Source organism: Populus trichocarpa, chromosome 7 (genome assembly GCF_000002775.5).
Source record: "Populus trichocarpa isolate Nisqually-1 chromosome 7, P.trichocarpa_v4.1, whole genome shotgun sequence".
In the NCBI taxonomy this organism is placed as follows: Eukaryota; Viridiplantae; Streptophyta; class Magnoliopsida; order Malpighiales; family Salicaceae; genus Populus; species Populus trichocarpa.
Genome location: NC_037291.2, coordinates 1,020,768 through 1,042,918, shown reverse-complemented (window position 1 = coordinate 1,042,918; position 22,151 = coordinate 1,020,768). Strand labels below are relative to the sequence as shown.

Here is a 22,151-nt window from a genome sequence, read left to right as displayed (position 1 = left end):
GATTCCTCGTCGAGTTACTGAAAGTATTGACCTGCTGAAGTAGACAGTTTGTTTTATTATTGTTGTAAAACGTAAAGATTGTACCGCACCGACATGAGTTCAGATCTGATGCCTGTGATGTTTTCCTTTTAAACCAGGTCCGATGTACATGTTTTTAATTGTGGTGATGGGTGTGTTTTAAAATGAATTTTTTTATTTGAAAATATATAAAATATATTTTTAGATTTTTTTATATTAGTATATTAAAATTATGAAAAACATTAAAAAAAACATAAAATTATGGAACTAGTGTCTTATTTTTTTTAAAATAGAGGACAGGCAACAAGACAGCTCTTAATTTAATGCTGATGCAATGGGCAGAGGAGCCAGCGTGTTCCAAGTTGATCCGAATGGTTAAACGACAGCATGGAAATGTTCCATCCTTTTCAATTATTCAAAGATTATTTGAATTTGTATTGTAATAACGGTAGTAATTTAAATTGTTTTTTATTTAAAAATATATTAAAATAATTTTTGATATTAAAATATCAAAATAATCTAAAAATATAATTCTTTTTATTTTAAATACACACTTCCATTTCGAAACAAACGTTTGCAACGTGCAAGACTGCAAGCTGCTGCCTGCCGACACAAACAGTTACAGAATGAACTTGTACTGGAACAATGCAGGTCTCAAAATGCAAGCCACAATCACGAGCATAAGTAAGGAAAGGACAGCACACTAGCCACCCCAATCCACTATTTTAAAACCTATATCTTGGTGTCTAGTTCCAGCTACCTAACCCTAACCCTAACCCTAACCCTAACCCTAACCCGATTAACTTGTGATACAGAAAAACTTGTTGATTTTTAAATTAATATTTTCAAAATTATGTCAATAAAAAAGCTGGATCAGTTAACCCATCTAATTCGATTCGAAACCCGAGATTTACCCTTGATGAACCCGAGTTGGGTTTAAAAACAATTCCCCAACCCCACCACCAATTCTCTTTCATTTCCATTTTATAGAGGTAAAATTGACAGATTATCAAACAGCCTGCTCGTCATAACACATAATTTTCCTGAAAAAGGCAAGATTTTACTTTACAAGAGCAATGATATCAGCATTGAGTGTTCATGTTGAACTTGAACCACAAACACGTCCTCATGGCTAGACCCAACATGCATCAAGTGCTAATCAGTTCAGAAAGCACCAGAATGGAAGTCTTGAAACCTTGGTTATCTCTCAAGCAGAAGAAATGAAGACAGTAAAGACAAAGGATATATATCTTTTCATGCTTATTAACAAATTGTTTATTTCTATTCAACCAAACACTTTGCATCTCTAGTTTATGTTCATTGTTTGGTAGCATGTCCAGTCACTCGGTTGGTCGCACTACCATTCAGGCAGTAAGTGTGTAATTGCAAGCAATAATACGACTTCTGCTTTTTGTAGTTAATTGCACAAAATTCAAGATCCAATTTCAATTCTGATATGATTTGATCTCACATTCAATTGACGAATTATGAAGAAGGAAAAATAAGGAACGCATAAATTAAAAATCCTCCTATAAACTTGAAATGCATGAAAAAAAAATTATGACTAACAATTCAAAGCGGGGACATTCACTCCATAACTTAATTTCTGAACCAGAGGAGAGCACCGGATGTATCAGTTCAAGGTTGCTGCTGGGCATCCATATAGCCAGCATCAACAAGAACCTTCTCCCTCTTGGCTAAATCAATATCTTCATCAACCATCATCTTCACCAATTGCTCAAACCCAACTTTAGGCTTCCAACCAAGCACTTTCCTCGTCTTACTCGAATCCCCTTTCAAATTATCCACTTCAGCAGGCCTAAAATACCTCTTATCAATCACAACATGATCCTTCCAATTCAATCCAACATATCCAAATGCCACATCCAAAAACTCCTCCACCGTATGCGACTCCTCCGTCGCAACCACGTAATCATCAGGCTTTTCCTGCTGCAACATCATCCACATTGCTTCCACGTAATCCCCTGCGAAACCCCAATCCCTCGACGCCTGCAAATTCCCTAAAAACAGCTTATTCTGCAACCCCACCTTAATTCTCCCAACAGCTCTCGTAATCTTTCGGGTCACAAAATTCTCTCCCCTACGTGGAGATTCATGGTTGAAAAGAATCCCATTGCAAGCATACAACCCATAAGCTTCCCTGTAATTGACAGTATACCAATGCGCCGCGCATTTTGACGCCGCGTATGGGGATCTTGGATGAAACGGGGTGGTCTCTGATTGCGGAGGCGGCGTAGATCCAAACATCTCCGAAGATCCCGCTTGGTAATACTTGATATGGCTCCGCCCTGTCGCGGCAATATGAGATCTCACCGCCTCAAGAAGGCGGAGGGCTCCGGTGGCGACGACATCCGCCGTGTAATCAGGGATTTCGAAAGAGACAGCCACGTGTGATTGGGCCGCCAGGTTATAGACTTCGTCGGGGTTGATGGTGTCGAGCCAACGACGGAGAGACGACGCGTCGCTTAGATCTGCATAGTGGAGTTTCATTCGGGCCTTATGAGCATTGTGTGGATCTATATAAATATGGTTAATCCGCTGCGTATTGAAATTGGATGACCGACGGATCAAGCCATGAACTTCATAGCCTTTGTTCAGGAGGAATTCGGTAAGATAAGAACCATCTTGGCCGGTTATACCGGTGATCAGGGCGATTTTGGGTGTGATTTCGCCGTTGACAGGAATAGTGGAGTCGGATCCGGGTTGGTTTGATTCGGATGCCATTGATGGACGGTCAGATGGAGTTGATGGGTTTTTGATATAATGCGAGCCTGTAGATTTGGCCTGCTGATGGAGGGGTTTAATATAGCGGGAGGTAGAGGATGCTGGAGAAGGGTAGGATGGTCAATATAAGGAAGGTGGAAAATGAGTAACAATGAAGTGGATGGTGAGGTGTCGATATTTTGAGCTGAATTGACGATTTTGGGCTTGATGATGGAAGCGGTGGGATTATTGGTGAGATGCGGTGTTGTGTTCTGGTTTGCACGATGTGAAGAAATGTTATTTTTTTAAAATAAAATATATAATTATATGAAGACTGAGTATTTTTCCAATATAATATTTCATTGACAACCTAATATATTTGCTAAATAATTAATGCTTCCGTGAGTAATTGTGATGTATTATGTTAATTGTTATAATTTTTAAAATAATAAGTATATTTATTTAGGTATACTTAATGTGTAAATTAGTATGAAAATATTTTAATAACAAAAATAATAATAATAAAAAGGGGGCAAGATTATACATTTAAAACTATTTATTTTCAACACATTTAATTCCAAGGAGTTATTTTATCGGTTATGAAATGACACATATAAAAACTATATAAAAAGGCAAAAAAATAAATAACATGGAATTTTATTAAAGAGGTTATCACACAAAAGTTTAAAATTGAAGTTTAGAATCCTAATAAATAATTATACAGAGATTCATAAATTAAATACAAAATATAAAGTTGTCAAGCACAATATTTTCTAAATATAAATTATATAGGGGCAAAATTGATACTAACCCAATAGCTGAGGTACGTTTTTGAGGTTTTCCCAATCCGTATTGATATTTGTCAATATCTGGCTGTTGCTAGCCTGTCCCAACACAATCGCCGGTGATTGCCTTGCCACCATCTTCTCAAGGTCAAGAAAGGAAATCAGTTGCACATGTCTTGTAACTTTCTAGACTATTGACCCAAGGAAATCATGATCGGGACTAGTGATCAACTGGGAAGCAACTCGGTAGAAGATGAAGAAGCCAATCATGCCACAAAAATCTGGGGGGTGAACAAGTATCGCCTGAACTTGATGCGCCAAAAAATCTCCGATCCACCACGGTTACTGACAAAAGCAGCCGCTAACAGTTCATGTTGCATCTTTAAAGTCCCCCAAAGATTCATTGATATCAACGGTAAGTCCTACCAACCTCATATAGTCTCAATAGGGCCTTATCATCATGGTGAGGCGCATCTTAGGATGATTGAAGAGCACAAGTGGGGGTATTTAGGGTCTATGCTCTCCAGGACACAGAACAACGGTTTGGACTTAGAAGTCTTGTTGAGGGCGATACAGCCGCTAGAAATGAAGGCAAGAGAGTGTTACTCGCAAATTATCCATCTTGACACTTGTGAATTTGTTGAAATGATGGTTCTTGATGGCGTTTTTATTATAGAATTGTTTTGTAAAGTTGGAGAAATAGTTGGATTTGAGGCCGATGATCCCATTGTTACCATGGCGTGGATCATACCATTTTTTTACAGGGACTTACTTAGACTTGAGAACCAAATTCCTTTCTTTGTTCTTGAGTGTTTATTTGAGATAACAAGAACGCCTGGAGAAGAATCTGGCCCTTCTTTGAGCAAGCTTGCTTTGGATTTCTTCAATAATGCACTGCAAAGACCGGATTATATTATTGCTAGGCATAATAATGGCAAAGCCAAACATCTACTTGATTTAGTTCGTTCAAGTTTCATAGATTCTGAGCAAGCCCAGCCACGCTGCGTGGACACATCGACTCCCATGATCCAATCTGTATCCAAACTTCGCCGTGCTGGAATTAAGCTCGGTCAAGGGGATCCTGCGGATAGTTTCTTGGTGGTGAAATTCAAGAACGGGGTGATAGAAATGCCTACCATAACCATTGATGATACCATAAGTTCTTTTTTGCTTAACTGTGTAGCATTCGAGCAGTGTCACAGTGGTTCTTCCAATCATTTCACGACCTATGCAACTCTTCTAGACTGCCTGATCAACACCATTAAAGACGTAGAGTATCTGTGTGACTGCAATATTATTGAGAATTACTTTGGCACTGATTCAGAAGTTGCAAGATTCGTCAATGATTTGGGCAAGGAAGTAGCATTTGATATCGAAAGGTGTTATTTGTCCGAGATGTTCAGTGATGTTCACCAATACTACAAGGATAGATGGCATTTGCAATGGGCAAGCTTCAAGTTTACTTATTTTAGCAATCCTTGGTCTTTTATATCAGCAATGGCTGCCTTGATTATCCTGCTCCTTACAGTGGCTCAAACCTTCTACACTATTTATGGCACTTACAAAACATAAACCCTCTATGTATAACATAAATCCTCTGGTAGCTTAAAGAAGATACATTATTATAATTGATGCATTGTAAAGTTTTTTGCTTTCTTTTTTCTTATTCCAATTATTTCACTGACAGGGGAATGATCACAAGGGCTCCACCACGACGTTCAAGGTGATGTTTCAGCATAATTCATAAAATCACTTTTCTTTTTACCGTGTCCTTTGTTTATCTCATCTAATTCCATAAAACTTAAAATTGATGATAATATAAATTTTTAGTGATTTTAAACGTATTATAAATTTTAAAACTAATTAAGCTATATTTTTTAAAAATATAATATTATATTTATTAGTCTTGGTTCAAAGAGATATTTGGGTCAGGTTTTAAAGGTTAACTTGGGATAAAATATTTAAAAATTATTTTTTAAAATAATAATATTGTTTCAATTATTTTTTTAAAAGTAAAGTGATATTATTTGAATAACTCAATTAATTTATATACAAAATCTTAAACCGAGTCAAGAATTAAATTGAGTTTAATAATTTAACATAAAATCAAATCAAATAATACTTAACCCACATGGTTAAAGTGCACTATTATTTTTTTCACATTATTTTTAATGGCTTTTTACTTTATCATAGTATTAAAATCTTGCCACATGTATTTTGGATCTAGATTTAAAAAAATTTAAAAACTCATTTGCAGCTCATTGATTGTTTATGTAACAAAAACAATGTTGTTGTGATATATTAAAATAAATAAAATTAAAATTGTTCCAGTTAAGTGTATGTTTGGATGACAAGTAACTTATTTTTTAATAAAAAAAATTTTTTAACTTTTAAAAATATAATTTAAAATATTTTTTTTTAAAAAAAAACCACCACAACTGTAATATCAGCATCTTCAAAACCTGTGTCGTAATCATTGAAGCCGGATTTAATCAATCAGAGACATCTACTTTATCAGCACAAACTTATTTTTGTTAATCATAGTATTAAAATCTTGCCACATGTATTTTGGATCTAGATTTAAAAAAATTTAAAAACTCATTTGCAGCTCATTGATTGTTTATGTAACAAAAACAATGTTGTTGTGATATTAAAATAAATAAAATTAAAATTGTTCCAGTTAAGTGTATGTTTGGATGACAAGTAACTTATATTTTTTTTAAATAAAAAATATTTTTTAACTTTTAAAAATATAATTTAAAAATATTTTATTTTAAAAAAAAAACCACCACAACTGTAATATCAGCATCTTCAAAACCTGTGTCGTAATCATTGAAGCCGGATTTAAAAAATCAATCAGAGACATCTTACTTTTCATATCAGCACAAACAACTTATTTTTGTTAATAAATGGTTTCGACTGTACGTGGCAGCAATCACATGGGATAAAATGCTATCATTTAGGTCCATCGATATGAATAAATAAGAAAGAGTACTGATCCAATATTAAAAATTCTGGGATTAAAATTTTTTTTATTTTTTATTTTTTTTAAATTTAAGTCTTGTTATTACTTTAAAGTCTGTAAAATTAGTTGAGGTATGCATAAGCTGTTTCAGACACACATATAAAACTTAAAAAAAAAAAAAAGTACTGATCGATCATATGTTACGTGATAGGCACGAGGTCTTGAATTAAGTTCATAGACTCTTCAAGGTTCTGCTGTCACCCAACGAATTTCCTTTGCAAGCCGGTGCCACTTGGCTGCAGGAGAAAAGTCAAGAAGATTTTCTGAAGAAATGTCATGAATAAACTTAGGCAAAATCACCACTTCAATCCCTCATTTTTGTACGAAATATTCACCTTACCATGAGTTATTAAAATAGGTTCAGTTGACTCGGTCTAAGTTATGAGTCACTCTAAAATTCATTGTTTCAAGTATTGTTTTCAAAAAATTAAAAGTCAAATCTTAATTAGTTCGACTAATTATGGATTGACCTATTAAATTACTGGATTTGGTCAAATTAATTTTTATTTGAATAGTTTTGGACCAGATTTCATATTGTCGAGTTACCAAGTTAATCTGTCGAGTTAGTTTAATAGCATTGATTAGCTGACATCAAGTAAATAAAAAATAGAAATACAATTCTTTTATATAAAAAATGATAAATAGAAATATAATATTCTTTTTTTAAAAATAAAAATAAAAATATTTGTAAGAAATAAACACGAAGAATTCCTCAGCATAGAAAGGAATCTTAAAACAATATGAAAAAAAATGATAAAAGGGATATAAATGATAATTAAAAACAAGAGAGAACTCTTACAAAAGAAGAAGAAGAAGAAGAAAGATAGGAAATGAAAAACAAATTTGAGTCTTTATAACCGATCCACATGAAAAAATATAAAAATAGGGTAGTATTGGTGTAGAAGAAATTTCGAATTTTAAGAATTATATATATATTAGTAAACCTAACTAGAACACAATTTAGTAAAATTCCTTTGAAATTCGTCTCTGTTTGTCGTGTGTTTTTGCATAGAAGGTGTCGACGCAGATTCATGGTACTTGCTATACCAATCAGAATTAAAAATAGGATGACCATTTCTTCTTGTTTGATCATTTCACTCTATTTCAGAGTTAAAAACGTTTGACTTATGAAATGCCGACCAGGTCCTACTTGGAATGATCAGAAGCCCTTACCATGCAGTATATATATATGCTAGCAGGGCCATCCCAATACCTTCCAATCACACCATACAAGACGATTGACTTTCCTCAGCCAGCAAGACCCTTTAGCAGCTACTACCAGGAGCACTACTCATCACAGCCTGATCAAACCTCATTCAGTACTGTGATTTCAGACAATATGGGACGACAAACTTGTGGTCCTGAAGAGAGATCAGCAGACCAACATGCACCTGCAACCACAATGGAGGCCGGTGGAGAAAAAGAAACACGGGAGGAACTCTGGGGAGCCATCTTGGAACTGTATGAAAAACTTCCTCAGAGAATCAAAAACAAGGTGAATTTAGAGAAGTTTGATGTTCATAGAGACGTGTCAAGAGACTTGAAGGTGGATTCAAGCTCACGGCGCAGTGTTGAAGGATCGACAATAAAAAAATTGTCACGTAAGCTTGAGCGTTTCAAAATAAGGACCGTACAAGGTGGAGGAGGGGTTGTCAAGGTGGAGGAAGACAGATCGTAAATTATCGACTTGATTCTTTAACTTTGGATGTAGAACTTTCAAATTCTTTTTTATTTATTATTTAATTAGCATGGATGTACGTGGTAACTAAAATCATTTGATCCTCGATTCTTTCACATATCGATTTCTCCAATCTGTACCATATGTTTAATGTAATATTCTGAATATTCAAAGCACTGGACACATTTAAAAAAAAAAGAAAAAAGTTTACCTAATATAGTGATAGGCTCTGTTGATTAGGGTTAGGCTCATGATGATTGAGTCTGTTTACAGTGTCAGGCTCATTAGCTGGCCCAATACATAATTAATGATAAATCATGGTCTTCAAATATCCATAAGCTTTTCTATATGCGAGGAAAACACATAATTCAGTGTTGCTATCTCAATCTTAGAAGAAATTAGCATCAAATCCGATCAAGAACTCAGCCACAGCAGGGCCTGAAGTTAAATTTTCAGTCTAAGAAAGCTCTCGGAAATGAACCGTCCAAGTTGGAAATCACAATGAGGCCTCCAATTACGACCTTGTTTAAGGAAAATTCTCCCCCAATGCTCACGTACCCGGCTGGTCAAGGAGCTTTATTGGAAAGAAAATAAATAAAAATTATTATCAAAATGTAATTGTGATTCTCTTGACCCTTTTCCATGTTGAATTGATTTTGATTTTGAGTTATACAAGGAGAAAATATTAAGAAAAATAATTGAAAAAAATTCAAATCATAAGAATTTGATTGAATTAGTCTTAAGGGGTGCAACTCAACTAGTCGGGTTCTAAATTTGTTTTCTAAAAATCATCGGTTCGAGTCCCACAAACCTCGGGGTCACTGGAGACTTACATGGTCGTTAACTTCAGGACTCATTAGATTAGTCGAGATACGCGCAAGTTAGCCCGGACACCCATGTTAATAATAATAAAAAAAAATTGGATTGAATTTGAGATTATTTTTGTAATTTGAAAGATTTATTGATTAGTTCTCATGATTTTAAAAAATCATATATTTAATTTTAATATTTTAAATCTAATTATATTTATCACCTTATTGAATTTTTTTATTTTCTAAAATTAGAAAAGATTTTTTTTTGGTTGAAAAATTCATTCATGAAAGAAAATACTGTTCTTTAAGAAGAATAATACTAAATCAAGGCTACAGTGGAAACAATTGATTAATTTTGATAAACAACAAAGATTAAAGTATAATTAACTCTCCAAAATATACTTTAATGACTGTAAACTCAAGAGCATAACTTCAAGTTTGGGTTCACGTACGATTATTATCATAATACTTAGTTTAACAAGAGTAATTAGCTTTCACATAATTGAGTATTAACAAGGCAAGAATAAAATTCCGACGTGTGGGGTAAGCCTAGAATAAAGATACGTGGCGATTATTAATAAATTCGGAAAGTCAAAATCAAACAAAAGAAAAGATAAGAGCAGACAGGTGGACCAGTTATTAGCCACCAACTCATCACCACTTGCCAACTTTATATGCGATGTCTAATCTTTCAAAAAGAAAATAGTTATAAATAGGGTTTTAATAATAATAAAAAAAAAAAGGGGCTAGTGTAACATGGTCTTAAAATTTGTTCTGTTCGAGAAAAACCAATTAAAACCTATTAATTTTTTTAAATAATATTATTTTTAATTTTTTTAAATAAAATAAAATAGAGTTGATTTATGTTAACTTGGCTGCTGCGCTATCCTAGACTTGCCTTGATCTACCATCTAATTAGGTTAAAAAAAAGTAAGCTAGTCCAGGCCAAGCCCCAAGCCCGGACCGATAAGCACCGTCCTCTCTGGCGGGTTGATTCCTCCTTATATCCATCTGCTCTCCTCCTCTCCCGCTTCCTTCTACAGACGCGTCTGTCTTGTATATATATATCTTCTTCTTTCGCGAAAATCATCAGAGAATTTGTTCAAAAAAATAAAGACGTGTTGGACTATTTGTTTTTGAAATCTGAAAAAAAAAATCTGATTAAACTGTTTCAGTTACTATTACTGAAATCGAAAAATAGTTGATAAAATTTGATTTGATTTGAAGAGAGAAGGATTTTAGATTTAGTGATATGAAGCGATCGAGGAAATCAAACAGGGTTTCGTGGGCACCAGGTCTTTATCTTTGTCAGGTATACCTGTAATTATTTTATTAATCCTTTTCTTCTTTCATTTCTCAAGTAGTCCAAATTTAAATCTGATACAGCAAGCGATTATTATCTGGATGTGTATAATAGTGATATCTGTTATTGATGTAGTTGGGCATTCTGTCTGAAGTCCTTAACCAAAGTCCTTTCTTTGATCTACAAATTGCTCACTCATTTGCACCATTTGAATCTGAATTGAATTTCCTTGTAGATCATTAGCAAGCACTATTGAGATGCTTCATAGGACCATTGGAAATAGTTGGAGGCGTGGAACCTTTTTAAAATGCTCTTAATAGATAAGTGGATTAGTTGCTGGAGATTTGATTTCTGATCTATGATTTTTCAATTATAGTATGAGAGAAGAACTGCAAACAATATAATCGGGAATTGATTGTCTAGTGCATCGAGTCATTTATGTTTTCATAATTGAGTGTGCTCATTTGTCAAAATAGCAGGAGTTGATTGGGGTGAAAAAGCGTCCAGGTTTGTAGTGTGTATTCAGGATCTTGTGAATCAAATTAATGTTGCTAATGCGATTTTATTAGGTGGTTCATTTAGTTCGGATTTGTATGAACGTTGCTTGTTCACACTGCCATAATGCTTTTGTTGACAATTAGATTTTCACCATGACAGTGTTCTTTTCTAGGTCATATCATAGTCGTTTGAGAATTTACTGGTGCCCTAGTTTTTACTTGTGCTGATTGAGTTGATAGCTGTCTGCAGTCTTCTAACTAATTTTTAAGCAGTTTATCTTGCTCTCAGTTTTTTGAGTGCCCCTAGATGATTCCCTTTTATGTTAATGTAAGGGTTTCTAAATGTTACTGGGTATTTATTTCTTGTTATGGACTTGTTTCTGATGTTTAATAGGTGAGGCTGTTTCTATCCGAGGATTGTCCTTCAGAAGTTGGTGGACAAGTCCGAGATCTTCTTCAGAAAAATGCATCGCGGCTTTTGCCGATTTCAAGCAGTAAGGATTCGAATGACCTTCCCCCTGGATTTGAAGGCACTCACTTTTTGAATCCATGTATAAAGGAATTATCCTGCATTCCTAGGGTTCAATGGAAGTGCCCACCAAATGTAAGCAGATTTTCTCAGTTATTTTCCCTTCTACTTGCATAAATATGCTGTTTCTTATGCACCATGTGGTGACATCGTGATGTGATAACTTAATGTCATTAGACCTTTAGGATGTAGAATGTGGTGTCAAGTGATTGAATTATTAAAACCCCAACTGCTGGCTTTTCTCGTCTGAAAACAGTTTGTTGTGAATTACAACTGGCATGTCACGGATGGAGAAGAAAGCCAGGAGTCAGAGGCTCAAAAACTGAGGGAAATGAGAGTTCTTGAAGCAGTTTATCCACGCCCTTCTTCTGTTCCTCCCAGGTAAAATTTCTTATTTTTGCAAACCAAGATTCTGTAAAGCATCTTCGTCTGACTAGGCCTCACATTCTTTTCTGTGTAGCCCTGCTGTTTCTTTAGACGTGGAAGAGGAAAATTATGATGATAGCCTCACTCCAATTATCCCTCTCATTCCTGTTGAAGAAGAAGAAGCTGCAGAAATGCCACCTGCTTTGACAGAACCACTAAAAAACCCGACAACTTCCCTGTCACCAGCATTGCCTCCAGTTTTATTGTCATCTGGAATCCTGAACTCTTCAAAGTGCAACACCCCTGCTCTAAATCCACCTGCAAGTCAAAAACCAGAACTTGGAAGATTACCTGATCCAGGTACTCATCCAATCACAGCAGCTTCTGCTGCTGTTACTGCTATCATGAAAAGCAAGGAGCAGGGAGGCTTGATTGACACTGATTTACTTGTTAAAATCTTTAGAGACCCCAAAATGGTTGACAAACTTATCAGTGGCAATCAAACACCTCCTGTTACATCTAGGCCAGTTTCCAGTTCCAGGTCCCCATTGTATGCAAAACCTGCCATGGTTTCAGCACCATCCCCTGCTAATGGAAACTTGCAGCACCTACCTAGTGAGGAGTTGCCCTGGTCAAAGCCAACGGGCCAGATTCCCATACCCTGTCCAAAACCCGCAGTGCATTTTCCATCAATGCCTTATGATGGAAGCTTGCACCATCAACTTAGTCAGGTACAAACGACAGTAACTAGAACCTCTATGCATCAGGATGCTGTTCCAGCAACTGGATTAGGAGTTCCTGTGCCCATTCAAGAACCTGGCAAAGTCTCAGCACCTAGGCCACCAGTTGGGCACTTGTTTTCCGCGTCTAATTCAATGCAAACTACACCAAGCCTTGTGCCTACAGAATCAAAAACACCCCAAATATCTTATTTCAAAGACATCCATCCCAACCCAATGTTTGATTTGGTGAAATCCACTCTGGTTAAGAAGCCTAAACAGCCCATCAGTGTTCCTCAAGCAGGAAAGAAAACTAACCTTGTGAAGGATGTGAACTACATTAAGAACCTCATAAAGGAACATGGAACGGCAAAGAAAGAAATGAAGGATCGAAATCTATTCCATAATGGAAGTCATTATTATAATCATACTCAAAACCCAGAATCGATACAAAACTCGAAAAACAGAGAATTGAAGCCCAAGTTTCAGAAGCCTTGTATGTATTTTAGAACTCCCAAGGGATGCCGGAATGGCTCTGATTGCCATTTCCAGCATGATATGTCATTCCAGTTTCAGACTGGTAGTGGTGATTCGAAGCTCCAAGTCGCAAAGAGAATGAAATTTAGTGGGGAAATCACTGCCGGGAGGACTTGACCTGGCCCTTTGCATTAACTTGGACCAGAGCTATGAACACGAGAACTTAAACCTGTAAATCAATTCTGATCACGATTTTGCTGTTGATGTTGTACAGGGTGGGTGTAAGAGGTATTGGTTTTGTCAAGAAAAGAAAATGAGCTAATGGCCTGGCATCGCCAAATGGATTTTCCTTTATTTATCAAATCAGATGGGTTTTGCAATTAATTTTCACATCAACCACTGCATCTATGACATGTACATGGCTCAAAGCCTAGATTTAGCGTTTTTACTTAAGTTTTTTTTTTTTTTTTTTTAAATGTTGAAATAACATTGGTTGTGGGTTAAAATAAAAAATTCTTAAAAGAACATTTTTTTTAATTAAAAAAAAAACACCCGAGTTTGAAGGTTATATTTATAAGACCTACTTAATTTTTTTTCTATCCTCTTTTCTTTCAGTTCTCAAAGTTGATGGCATGTAAAATATTCGTCCAATCCACGTTTCTCGTTGTATTTGGTGGTAAGTATGTGTCATTATATAACGAAGTCTTGATAAATATGTGCTAGGATTTTATCAACAGATAAAAAATTAAATTAAAAAAATAGAAAAAATATATATATAAAAAATGAATATCAAAATTAATATAATAATGGAGTTAAATTAAATTTTAAAAAATAAAATTAAAAAAAATCAAAATAAAATATATAACAATTAAAAAATTAAGTATTAAATTTAATATAATCAATAAATAATAAGATATTGTTTAATTTTTTAGAACTTCTAAAAAATATTTTTTTAAAAATCAAATCAAATTTTTCTCTCATTGATCAACTTTCATAATAATAAATAAATATATGAAAGTTTAGAAAATTATTTTTCATGAAACAAATAGGGCTCTAATATACTAAAGATACAATTTGATATTGTAGTAGTTTCTATTTTTTATTCAACCATATAAAAAAAATTATTTAATTATTTAAATAGTTTATATTTTTTATACCGTGTGTAATTGTATTTCGAACTTTTGTTTTGTAAAAAGTTGAAATAATTTCCTTTTCTTTTATAAAAACATAATTTTTATTTATTTTACATGTAAAAATTCATATCATAACAATTTTAATCAGACATGTATTTTTTAAACCACAACTAGCAATTTTTTTCTTAAATTTATTTTTTAAATTTGTGAGCACTTTCTCAAAGCAAGTCCTTTTATTTTAATCCCTAGATAAGACAAAAATCACAAGCTATCAAACTCAAACTCAAAATCAAAACTAAACAAATTAAAACCTAATTAGCAAAATCACCAAACAATAAAAACCCATAAATCAAATTAGATTGGGGGAAAATTATATATAAAAAAAAACCACCATGATTTCTATTTCCAAATAAAAAACAGTGTGATATGAACATCTTTTCCAGTTTCTTAGGTTGGAAAAATATTTAAAAAATTAAAAATAAACTTGTTTTCTGATTCTTTTTAGAAAAAAAACTGAAAATGAAAAATGTTGTGTTACTGAACACACCCCTAAATCTTCTCCAAACTGAAAGATTTTGATCTATCAGGCTACTCTCCCTTTCCAAAACAACTAAAAAAAATGAGATATCAGATGAATAAAAATACAATCGACATGAAATTTGTCAGCATCTGGTCTCTTCTCTGCCTTTTCCCCATTTCTATTATTTTTTCTCAAAAAAGACCAAAACAAAAATACGAAAGGCGTGCGGGCCTATACCTCCATGCCCAAACACACCGCACCTTCTTCAATCAAAACCATTCACAGACCAAAGATCGAGCAGCTTGACTACACTACACCAATGACTCTTTTATGTCAGGCCAAAGAATTGTTGATTCTTTCTCATAAACCCTTGTAGCCCAATTTCTCAAATCTCAAAAGAAACCACTTATCGGAGCTTTTTGTAGCATCAAGTCCAAAAAGAATTAAAATGAAGCAAATAATTTTGGCCTAAAATGGCAACAGCTGAATCAGGATTGAGAAATTGTTTCAATTACAGATCCTATTTTTCAATTCCAGCCCATAGAAGATCTAAATTCCTACGCAAATGAAATCAATACAACCAAAATAGAAGACCCGACAAATCCTAACCCCCAAACCCATACAAAGTACGACCTTGCCTCTTAAGAGCATAGACAACATCCATGGCAGTGACAGTCTTTCTCCTAGCATGCTCTGTATAAGTAACAGCATCACGAATCACGTTCTCAAGGAAGATCTTCAAAACCCCTCTAGTTTCCTCGTAGATCAGCCCACTAATTCTCTTCACGCCTCCTCTTCTTGCTAGCCTTCTAATTGCTGGCTTTGTGATTCCTTGGATGTTATCTCTCAACACCTTCCTGTGCCTCTTTGCACCTCCCTTTCCCAGCCCCTTTCCGCCCTTTCCTCTTCCCGACATCCTCGCAAACTTTCCTGCAAAACTTGAGTATTTTCTCGGAAAATCAAAGAGGGGAGAGTTTTTTCTCTTTTTTTATGGGCTTGAAAGGTGATTTGCATAGAGAGGTCTGGCCTGGTATTTATACGAGGCAGAGCTCTTCAGAAAAAGGCAGTTGTTTTGGCGGATATGAGTTTTTGGTGGTTTAATATCCACCGTTGGTTGGTTATCATCTGACGGATGTTTTAACGAGGTTTAAAGGATGCCTGAGATTGCCAGCATGGCTGCCTTCTTTATGTAATATCCGTAGGATTATGTTCTATCCATGGTTCAATCCGCGTCAAGCGGGTGCTTTTGTAATAACCGTTTGTTAGAATCGATCTAACGGATATGGAGATAAACAGGATATAGGATTGCCAGCGTGGAGTTTTGCCTCCTAGTTGTCTATTTGTAGCTTTTTTAAAGAGTGCATGGTATGGTGGTAGTATAATCATACTATAATTTTTTTCAACGAGTTTAAATTATTTATTTTTTAATAAAAAAAACAATTTTATTATTATATAATTAAATTAAAAAATTAAAAAGCTTCCCATATCAAATGCCTTAATATACATCTTTATTTAGCTTTCTGTCTCAACATTTCATTTGAATCAATAAAAAATTATTATTACTTATTAGCACACTATCAACTTTTTAGTTTCGTTGCAAAAATTTAAAAAAAAAAGCACATCATTATAAACATAAGAAAAAGCTCAACACGATAATTTAGCACTAGAGGGCCAAGAGAGGATCATTAACATGCATAGTATAACCAATAGAATATGACTCGTTGAAATGATAATTTAGCATTGGAAGGCCAAGCGGTCCTTCGACAGAAACAACACCAGAACTTATTGTAACCACTGCAATCTTTTACTGCTATTTATCCATGTCTTTCTTGTTGATAACCTCTACTTAGGGCATGAACTAACAGCTAGTTAAATATAAAATTATTTGTGGGATCCATTCATTCCAATGAAGCTATTATTAGAGAGTCTGTTAAATTTCACCCAAAGCACACCCAGAAGTCATTCAGAAGGAATACAATCCCAAGCACACGAGCCTGAACTGAGTCAGGGGATGATGCCTTAACGAGTCAAGAACCAATTCAAAACAATAAGAATGACCAAACAGGTAGGACCACTATGTGATCATTGTGGAATTAAATGAAAGCAAAACCAATCCTGTAAATGCTTGAATATGTTCGCAAAGTACATCGAATATTTGTTCAATACACGCCATGATCTCCCTGCATGATTAGCCAGTCCTCAAGATGATGTGAACTCCACTGTCAGTATCCACTATGTCACTTATCTCACCAACCTTAAGAGAGAAGGTAGTCTCTTCAAAAGGCTTCTGCATCTGGCCTCGACCAAAGGGCCCTGTAGAAATATCAACATGGAGTTTTATTTAGACCAATACATTTGATGATGAGATGATACAGATAAAACTATATATAACCAAAACAGGCAGAATCTAAGTTGAAACTAAAATATCAGCAATTATGTTTACAAAGGCCAGGAGGCAATAATATAGCAAAGATCACATCTTGAAGATTATGCGGCTTCCCAACAAAGTATAAAACTCTCTTAGCTTTGTTCTCATCAGACATGCACGCACGCACATGTTGCTAAGGTCGCAAATGCATCAAGCTGGTTTCAACAAATTTGATATGATGACCTAGTATCCATTTGGACACTGGTGGTTACCTAGCCACCATAAACCTGAACAAAAGCTTAATTGGGCGGGGTGGAGTTAAAGCTTTGAGCTTGGTAGAAAATAGATGATTGAGGAGAAATAGGTTGATTATCTAGTAGAATTCCTCGTCTGTCTTAATTAAAGGTCGTTCTTTGGTCTAAAAAGAAGAAACTGAATTGTTTTTTTATGGATTAGGTTCTAATAATTTAAGAAAACATGTTTCTTTTTGTTCTTTTCTTTCTTTTTGCTTTTTTTTTTTTGCCTGTTTTTTAAAATTCCACACGTCATCATTTTCTCGTAGTTCAGTGAATGATTGACCAACATGTGGCACTCAAACTAACAGAGTTAGACAAAAAGACAGTCCTTAACAGAATCACAAGTTAAAAGGATGGAATCCATACAAATAAACTTGTGCACAGGCAAAAATCTTACAAAAAACAAGAGTATAGTGGCAAAAGGAGGCATTTACCCTTGTACACTAGATAGTTTATCAAATACACAAATTTTATTAACCTAACCTAATCAAATTAATACTGACAACAGCAACGGTGTACTAAGAGCAAGGTAACACATAATTAACCACAACAGAGATGAACTTCTGGTTCTGCTCCTAGAAGGCAGGAAAGAGAGAAAATGTGGCTCACAAAAACATGGTCACACCTAACTAATCATGGCTAAACCAGGAATCTATCAATCTAAAACTGTGAGCTACATGACATATCAAGAGGTGAGCATGTGTTCCCAAAAAATACATCATTTAATAAAATTTAAAGGCAACTACAAACAACAAGCTTAGAGGTATGCTCTCATTGTAAACGCATCATAGTATTTGAAGACTTCTATTACCAAGCAATTCTTGTTCTCATTTATTGAATTTAAAAGTTCATATCTAGTTATCTCAAATGTGTTAATGCAACAGCAATTCCATAGATGTTGTAAGTCAAACAGAAGAACAGCCTTCTTGGCTCAATTTCTTTGAAATTGTTTATGCAGCCTCCTATAAAGTGTCAGTGTAAACAAATTTTATTTTACCATGTTCTGTGACATATGCACAAGCTTAATGTCACTCATCTCACAACAAATGCAGAACTAATTTGGTATTAAGGCTTAGATTTCTTTAGGGATTGAGCGGAGTTCTAGTTTAGTAGAAAGTAGATCAAATGTCCTGAAAGAAATATATTAAGAACCTAGTACATATTCTTTGCTTTAAGGTTCTCTCTTAATCCTTTCCCTGATTTTTCCAAAACCATCATATAAAAACAATAACGTAATTGAATTAAAACACCAAAGAGGTGAACTCCAGGTTCAGATACCTGAGACCAGTTCATGAATTTATCCAGTATGTTAAGCAACATAAGCCATTATCACACAAAGAAAGAATCAAAATACAAAGCGCATGCTATTCTGCAGAACGCATCTAGGTTTGATGACACCTTAAAGTAATCACAAAGCATGAGCTTGGAGGTATAAAGGTCAACAATGAAAGCATTGTACTCTTTCCAGACATTTCATCAAGTACTTCCCTCATTATCATCTATTAAATTGATCACTTCATCATTAGCTATCTCAACTATGTTGATGCAAAAGCAATCCCATGGATGCTTTGAACAAAAGTGCATGAATATCGACTCAATTTGTTTCAAATTATGTTCATTTTAATAAAGAGTGTGTCATAAAGCAAAACGATTAACAAATTTCTCAAAAAGAATCATAGTAGCTCCACAAGTGAACAAGTGTTGGATCATCTTGCTTAATCCAGCCTTTACCAAAGGTACATACAAGCACAAAATTCAACTATCAGCCATTTAACATATCCATAATAAATTAATAACCACCTATTACATCAGTGGTGTAGAGACTTGATTTTCTATATCAAACATTTCTACCGTCAAAAGCAAGGAGTTGAGCACTTTAATAACAGCATAGCACAAAATTGGCCCGAGTAACTAATTTCACTGCAGAATACAAAAAATGGTCCCGGTAACTAATGTCACCACCAAATAATTTTCACCTCGGAACACTAAATTCCTATAACCTCACCGTACTTAATCTTCGAGTAAAATCAAATTCACCAACTAGCACTAACCAAGAAAATAACCACTACCCATTTCATACATACCCAATAGAAACAAAAAATCTTATATCCCATCAAACAACACACAGATATTCCAAACTTAAAGCCAAAGAAACATCCCCACTCAGTTCCAACACTAATTGCAAGCATCACACAGGTTTCAGCAACAAATCACAATGACTAAACCTCACCTTAGTCTTCCTAATCTAACCACAACACCTCTAAGAGCTAAAATCTCCAAATTACAATTCACTCAATAACTAAAAGTAAAGCAGCCCAAAAAAATATCTTGCAAAAAAAAACAAGAAAAAAACCATGAAAAAGAACTAACCGAGATCGCCGCCACGTTTAGCAGAGCTACAATCAGAGATTCTAGAAGCGACATCCTCAAACTTAGCTTTGCCAGAAACAATATCCTCTCTAATTGCTTTGAGTTCAGAAATAGCACTATCCCTTGTCGTGTTTTTGATCACACGACCTTCTGGGTCTTTCCATGATGCCTTCCTTCTTGAACCCTCGTGTTTTATTAGGATGTGTGATGCTCGAACTTGAGTCCCTGATGCAGATGATGCCATTTTAGGTCTCTTTTTGTGCTTTTCGCTCTCTCTGTGGGTTTCTTTGTGCTTTGGCTTGGATGGTTGTGCTCGGTTTCGATCTTCTTGTGAGATCGAATCTTTCTTTCTCTTTCGATCTGAATCTATTTTTGCTGCTCTTTTGAGTTTGATTTTGTGTGTGTGAGAGCAGTGCTTTTTCTTCTTTGTAGGGTTTTTTCTCTTTATATCCGTCTTGGGTTTATAGTGCCTTGTGGCTTTGATGTCATAGGTTATCTTCTAGCTTTTGCCTGATGTAAGGGATGTCTTTTGAGACACGTTAATTAGGTTAACTTTATTAAAATACTGTTAATTAATAAATTGATAAGCTAGCTTAATATATTATAAAAATAAAAAGTTTCCTTTAATGTAAAATTAGTGTAGTGAATGAGGAAATGGGCCGTCTAGTGGTACATGGGCTGGGCCTACGATGATACTATTTCTTGGATGTCGAGTTGGGACTAGGTCGGACCGTGGATTGTATTTGATTGTCGTCGACAGAATTCTCTTGACCATGATTGGAAAAATATGCGGTATCGGCTCCGATAAGAAAAATTAAATGGTGTTTGCAAGTGTAATAGAAATTGTTTTTTATTTTTTAAATGTATTTAAATAATATTTTTTTATTTTTTAAGATTTATTTATTTATTTTTAATATTAACATCCAAAATCACAAAAAAAAAAATTAAAGGGCAAAAAAATATCAAATTCAAACAGGGTCTAAGCAAACACTGGACAGACTTGCCTCTGTCCTTTTGAGCTCCGCCAAGTTTTTGGCTCAATCACACTGATTTATTCGGCCAATATATGCTTAATCTCCCTTGGCAGGATCTCCTTCCCTATATGTATCATGAAGCCAAACAGATCGGCTCGCGACCTTGTTTCGAGACATTGAGGGCTCACAGAATTGAAGCGAATCATAAGAAGCAGAAAGGAAACAGAAACACAAATTAAGAGCCATTCATTCAAGCATTAAAACAGAAACACATAGATACATGACACTTGGGTAGCAAGAGATACAGCTATCCACAACCCAGTTCTAAAAGACCTAAAACTCAATCAGCCCAGTACATGAATCACTGAATCAACCACCAAAACCATATAAAGTACGGCCCTGTCTCTTCAAAGCATATACAACATCCATTGCAGTCACTGTCTTGCGGCGAGCATGCTCTGTGTAGGTGACTGCATCACGAATCACATTCTCCAAGAAGATCTTGAGGACACCTCTGGTTTCTTCATAGATAAGCCCACTGATACGCTTGACTCCGCCACGCCTAGCCAGTCGACGAATCGCAGGCTTGGTGATGCCCTGAATGTTATCTCGAAGAACCTTACGATGCCTCTTGGCTCCTCCTTTTCCCAGTCCCTTTCCTCCTTTTCCTCTCCCTGACATTTTTTCCTCTTCTTTTTTCACTCTAGATTTCTTGATTTTTTTTATCTGGGAAGCAATGATCTGTGGCCTGTTTTATTGAGAGATAGGTGGAAGGGTGGCCGTTGGATCAAGTAACGATCCGTGTGAGGCGTGGGGTTTAGGTTTTGGGCTGTTGGATTTAAATGCTTGAATGTTATTGGTGGAGACGATGAGAGCGGGATCGTGGTTTTCTTGGGGAGTGAAAGTGGATTTTTTTTAGCCTTTGCCGCGTTTGGCAAGTCAAAAAATTAAGAAGGGCGCTTAAATCTCGAGACCATGAAAATGTTATGGGTTTTGTAATTGGACCGTGGAGTGAGCCCATGAGAGGGTTTTTAGGTCACGCACTGAGATTATGGGAAAACTTTAAATTCATCCCCCAATTATTGGAATAATTTTAGTTGTCTACTTAAAAGTACTTTTTATATCAATTACACCATTAAAAAGATTTTATTTCTTGATTGGGCCATTCTGCTAGATACTATGAACAATTTAATGTGAAAACCGCGTATGATCTGGAAAACGAGTCATTTGAAATATAATTTTTAATGGATGGATGGGAGACCAATTAATGATTTTCACAATTATCCACTTTAATTAGAAAATAGTTATTTTTCAATAAATGATTGACACTCCTTCTTGTAGGTTTGCACCATTAATTTGTATTTACTAGTTAGATTGTCGCGCTATGCTGCTGCGAGTTAACTTTTTATTTTTATAAAAAATTTCAAAAAAATCTAAGATTGAAGAACACTAAGTAAGGTTACAACGCTAAACCTAACAATAATATTTATGATATAAATAATAATATTTTACTTGTCTGTCAAAATTCTTGTATTTTTTAATATTTTAAAAAAATTA

The 22,151-nt window shown here is 34.9% G+C and overlaps 6 protein-coding genes across 6 annotated transcripts; 2 read left to right on the top strand and 4 right to left on the bottom strand.

Moving 5' to 3' along the window:
* Positions 1 to 1,439: 1,439 nt before the first annotated feature.
* On the bottom strand, positions 1,440 to 2,847 carry LOC7495535 (GDP-mannose 4,6 dehydratase 1). The gene has a single exon (XM_002310816.4). It carries the CDS (start codon positions 2,761 to 2,763, stop codon positions 1,657 to 1,659), a length of 1,107 nt encoding a protein of 368 aa, XP_002310852.1. The 5' UTR covers positions 2,764 to 2,847; the 3' UTR covers positions 1,440 to 1,656.
* A 744-nt stretch (positions 2,848 to 3,591) lies between these two features.
* LOC7480174 (UPF0481 protein At3g47200) lies at positions 3,592 to 5,180 on the top strand. The gene has a single exon (XM_002310263.4). It carries the CDS (start codon positions 3,738 to 3,740, stop codon positions 5,097 to 5,099), a length of 1,362 nt encoding a protein of 453 aa, XP_002310299.3. The 5' UTR covers positions 3,592 to 3,737; the 3' UTR covers positions 5,100 to 5,180.
* Positions 5,181 to 9,918: 4,738 nt separating this feature from the next.
* Positions 9,919 to 13,313, top strand: LOC7495537 (zinc finger CCCH domain-containing protein 6). Its single transcript, XM_002310265.3, has 4 exons — positions 9,919 to 10,354; positions 11,237 to 11,446; positions 11,628 to 11,752; positions 11,832 to 13,313. The coding sequence occupies exons 1-4, from the start codon at positions 10,295 to 10,297 to the stop codon at positions 13,108 to 13,110; spliced, it is 1,674 nt and encodes a 557-aa protein (XP_002310301.1). The 5' UTR covers positions 9,919 to 10,294; the 3' UTR covers positions 13,111 to 13,313.
* A 1,734-nt stretch (positions 13,314 to 15,047) lies between these two features.
* Positions 15,048 to 15,609, bottom strand: LOC7495538 (histone H4). Its single transcript, XM_002310817.3, has one exon. It carries the CDS (start codon positions 15,500 to 15,502, stop codon positions 15,191 to 15,193), a length of 312 nt encoding a protein of 103 aa, XP_002310853.1. The 5' UTR covers positions 15,503 to 15,609; the 3' UTR covers positions 15,048 to 15,190.
* Positions 15,610 to 16,483: 874 nt separating this feature from the next.
* LOC7480175 (peptidyl-prolyl cis-trans isomerase Pin1) lies at positions 16,484 to 20,132 on the bottom strand. Its single transcript, XM_002310818.4, has 2 exons — positions 19,621 to 20,132; positions 16,484 to 16,899 (listed from the first exon to the last, which is right to left on the bottom strand). The coding sequence occupies exons 1-2, from the start codon at positions 19,862 to 19,864 to the stop codon at positions 16,775 to 16,777; spliced, it is 369 nt and encodes a 122-aa protein (XP_002310854.3). The 5' UTR covers positions 19,865 to 20,132; the 3' UTR covers positions 16,484 to 16,774.
* Positions 20,133 to 20,819: 687 nt separating this feature from the next.
* LOC7480176 (histone H4) lies at positions 20,820 to 21,336 on the bottom strand. The gene has a single exon (XM_002310819.4). It carries the CDS (start codon positions 21,273 to 21,275, stop codon positions 20,964 to 20,966), a length of 312 nt encoding a protein of 103 aa, XP_002310855.1. The 5' UTR covers positions 21,276 to 21,336; the 3' UTR covers positions 20,820 to 20,963.
* Positions 21,337 to 22,151: the final 815 nt, after the last annotated feature.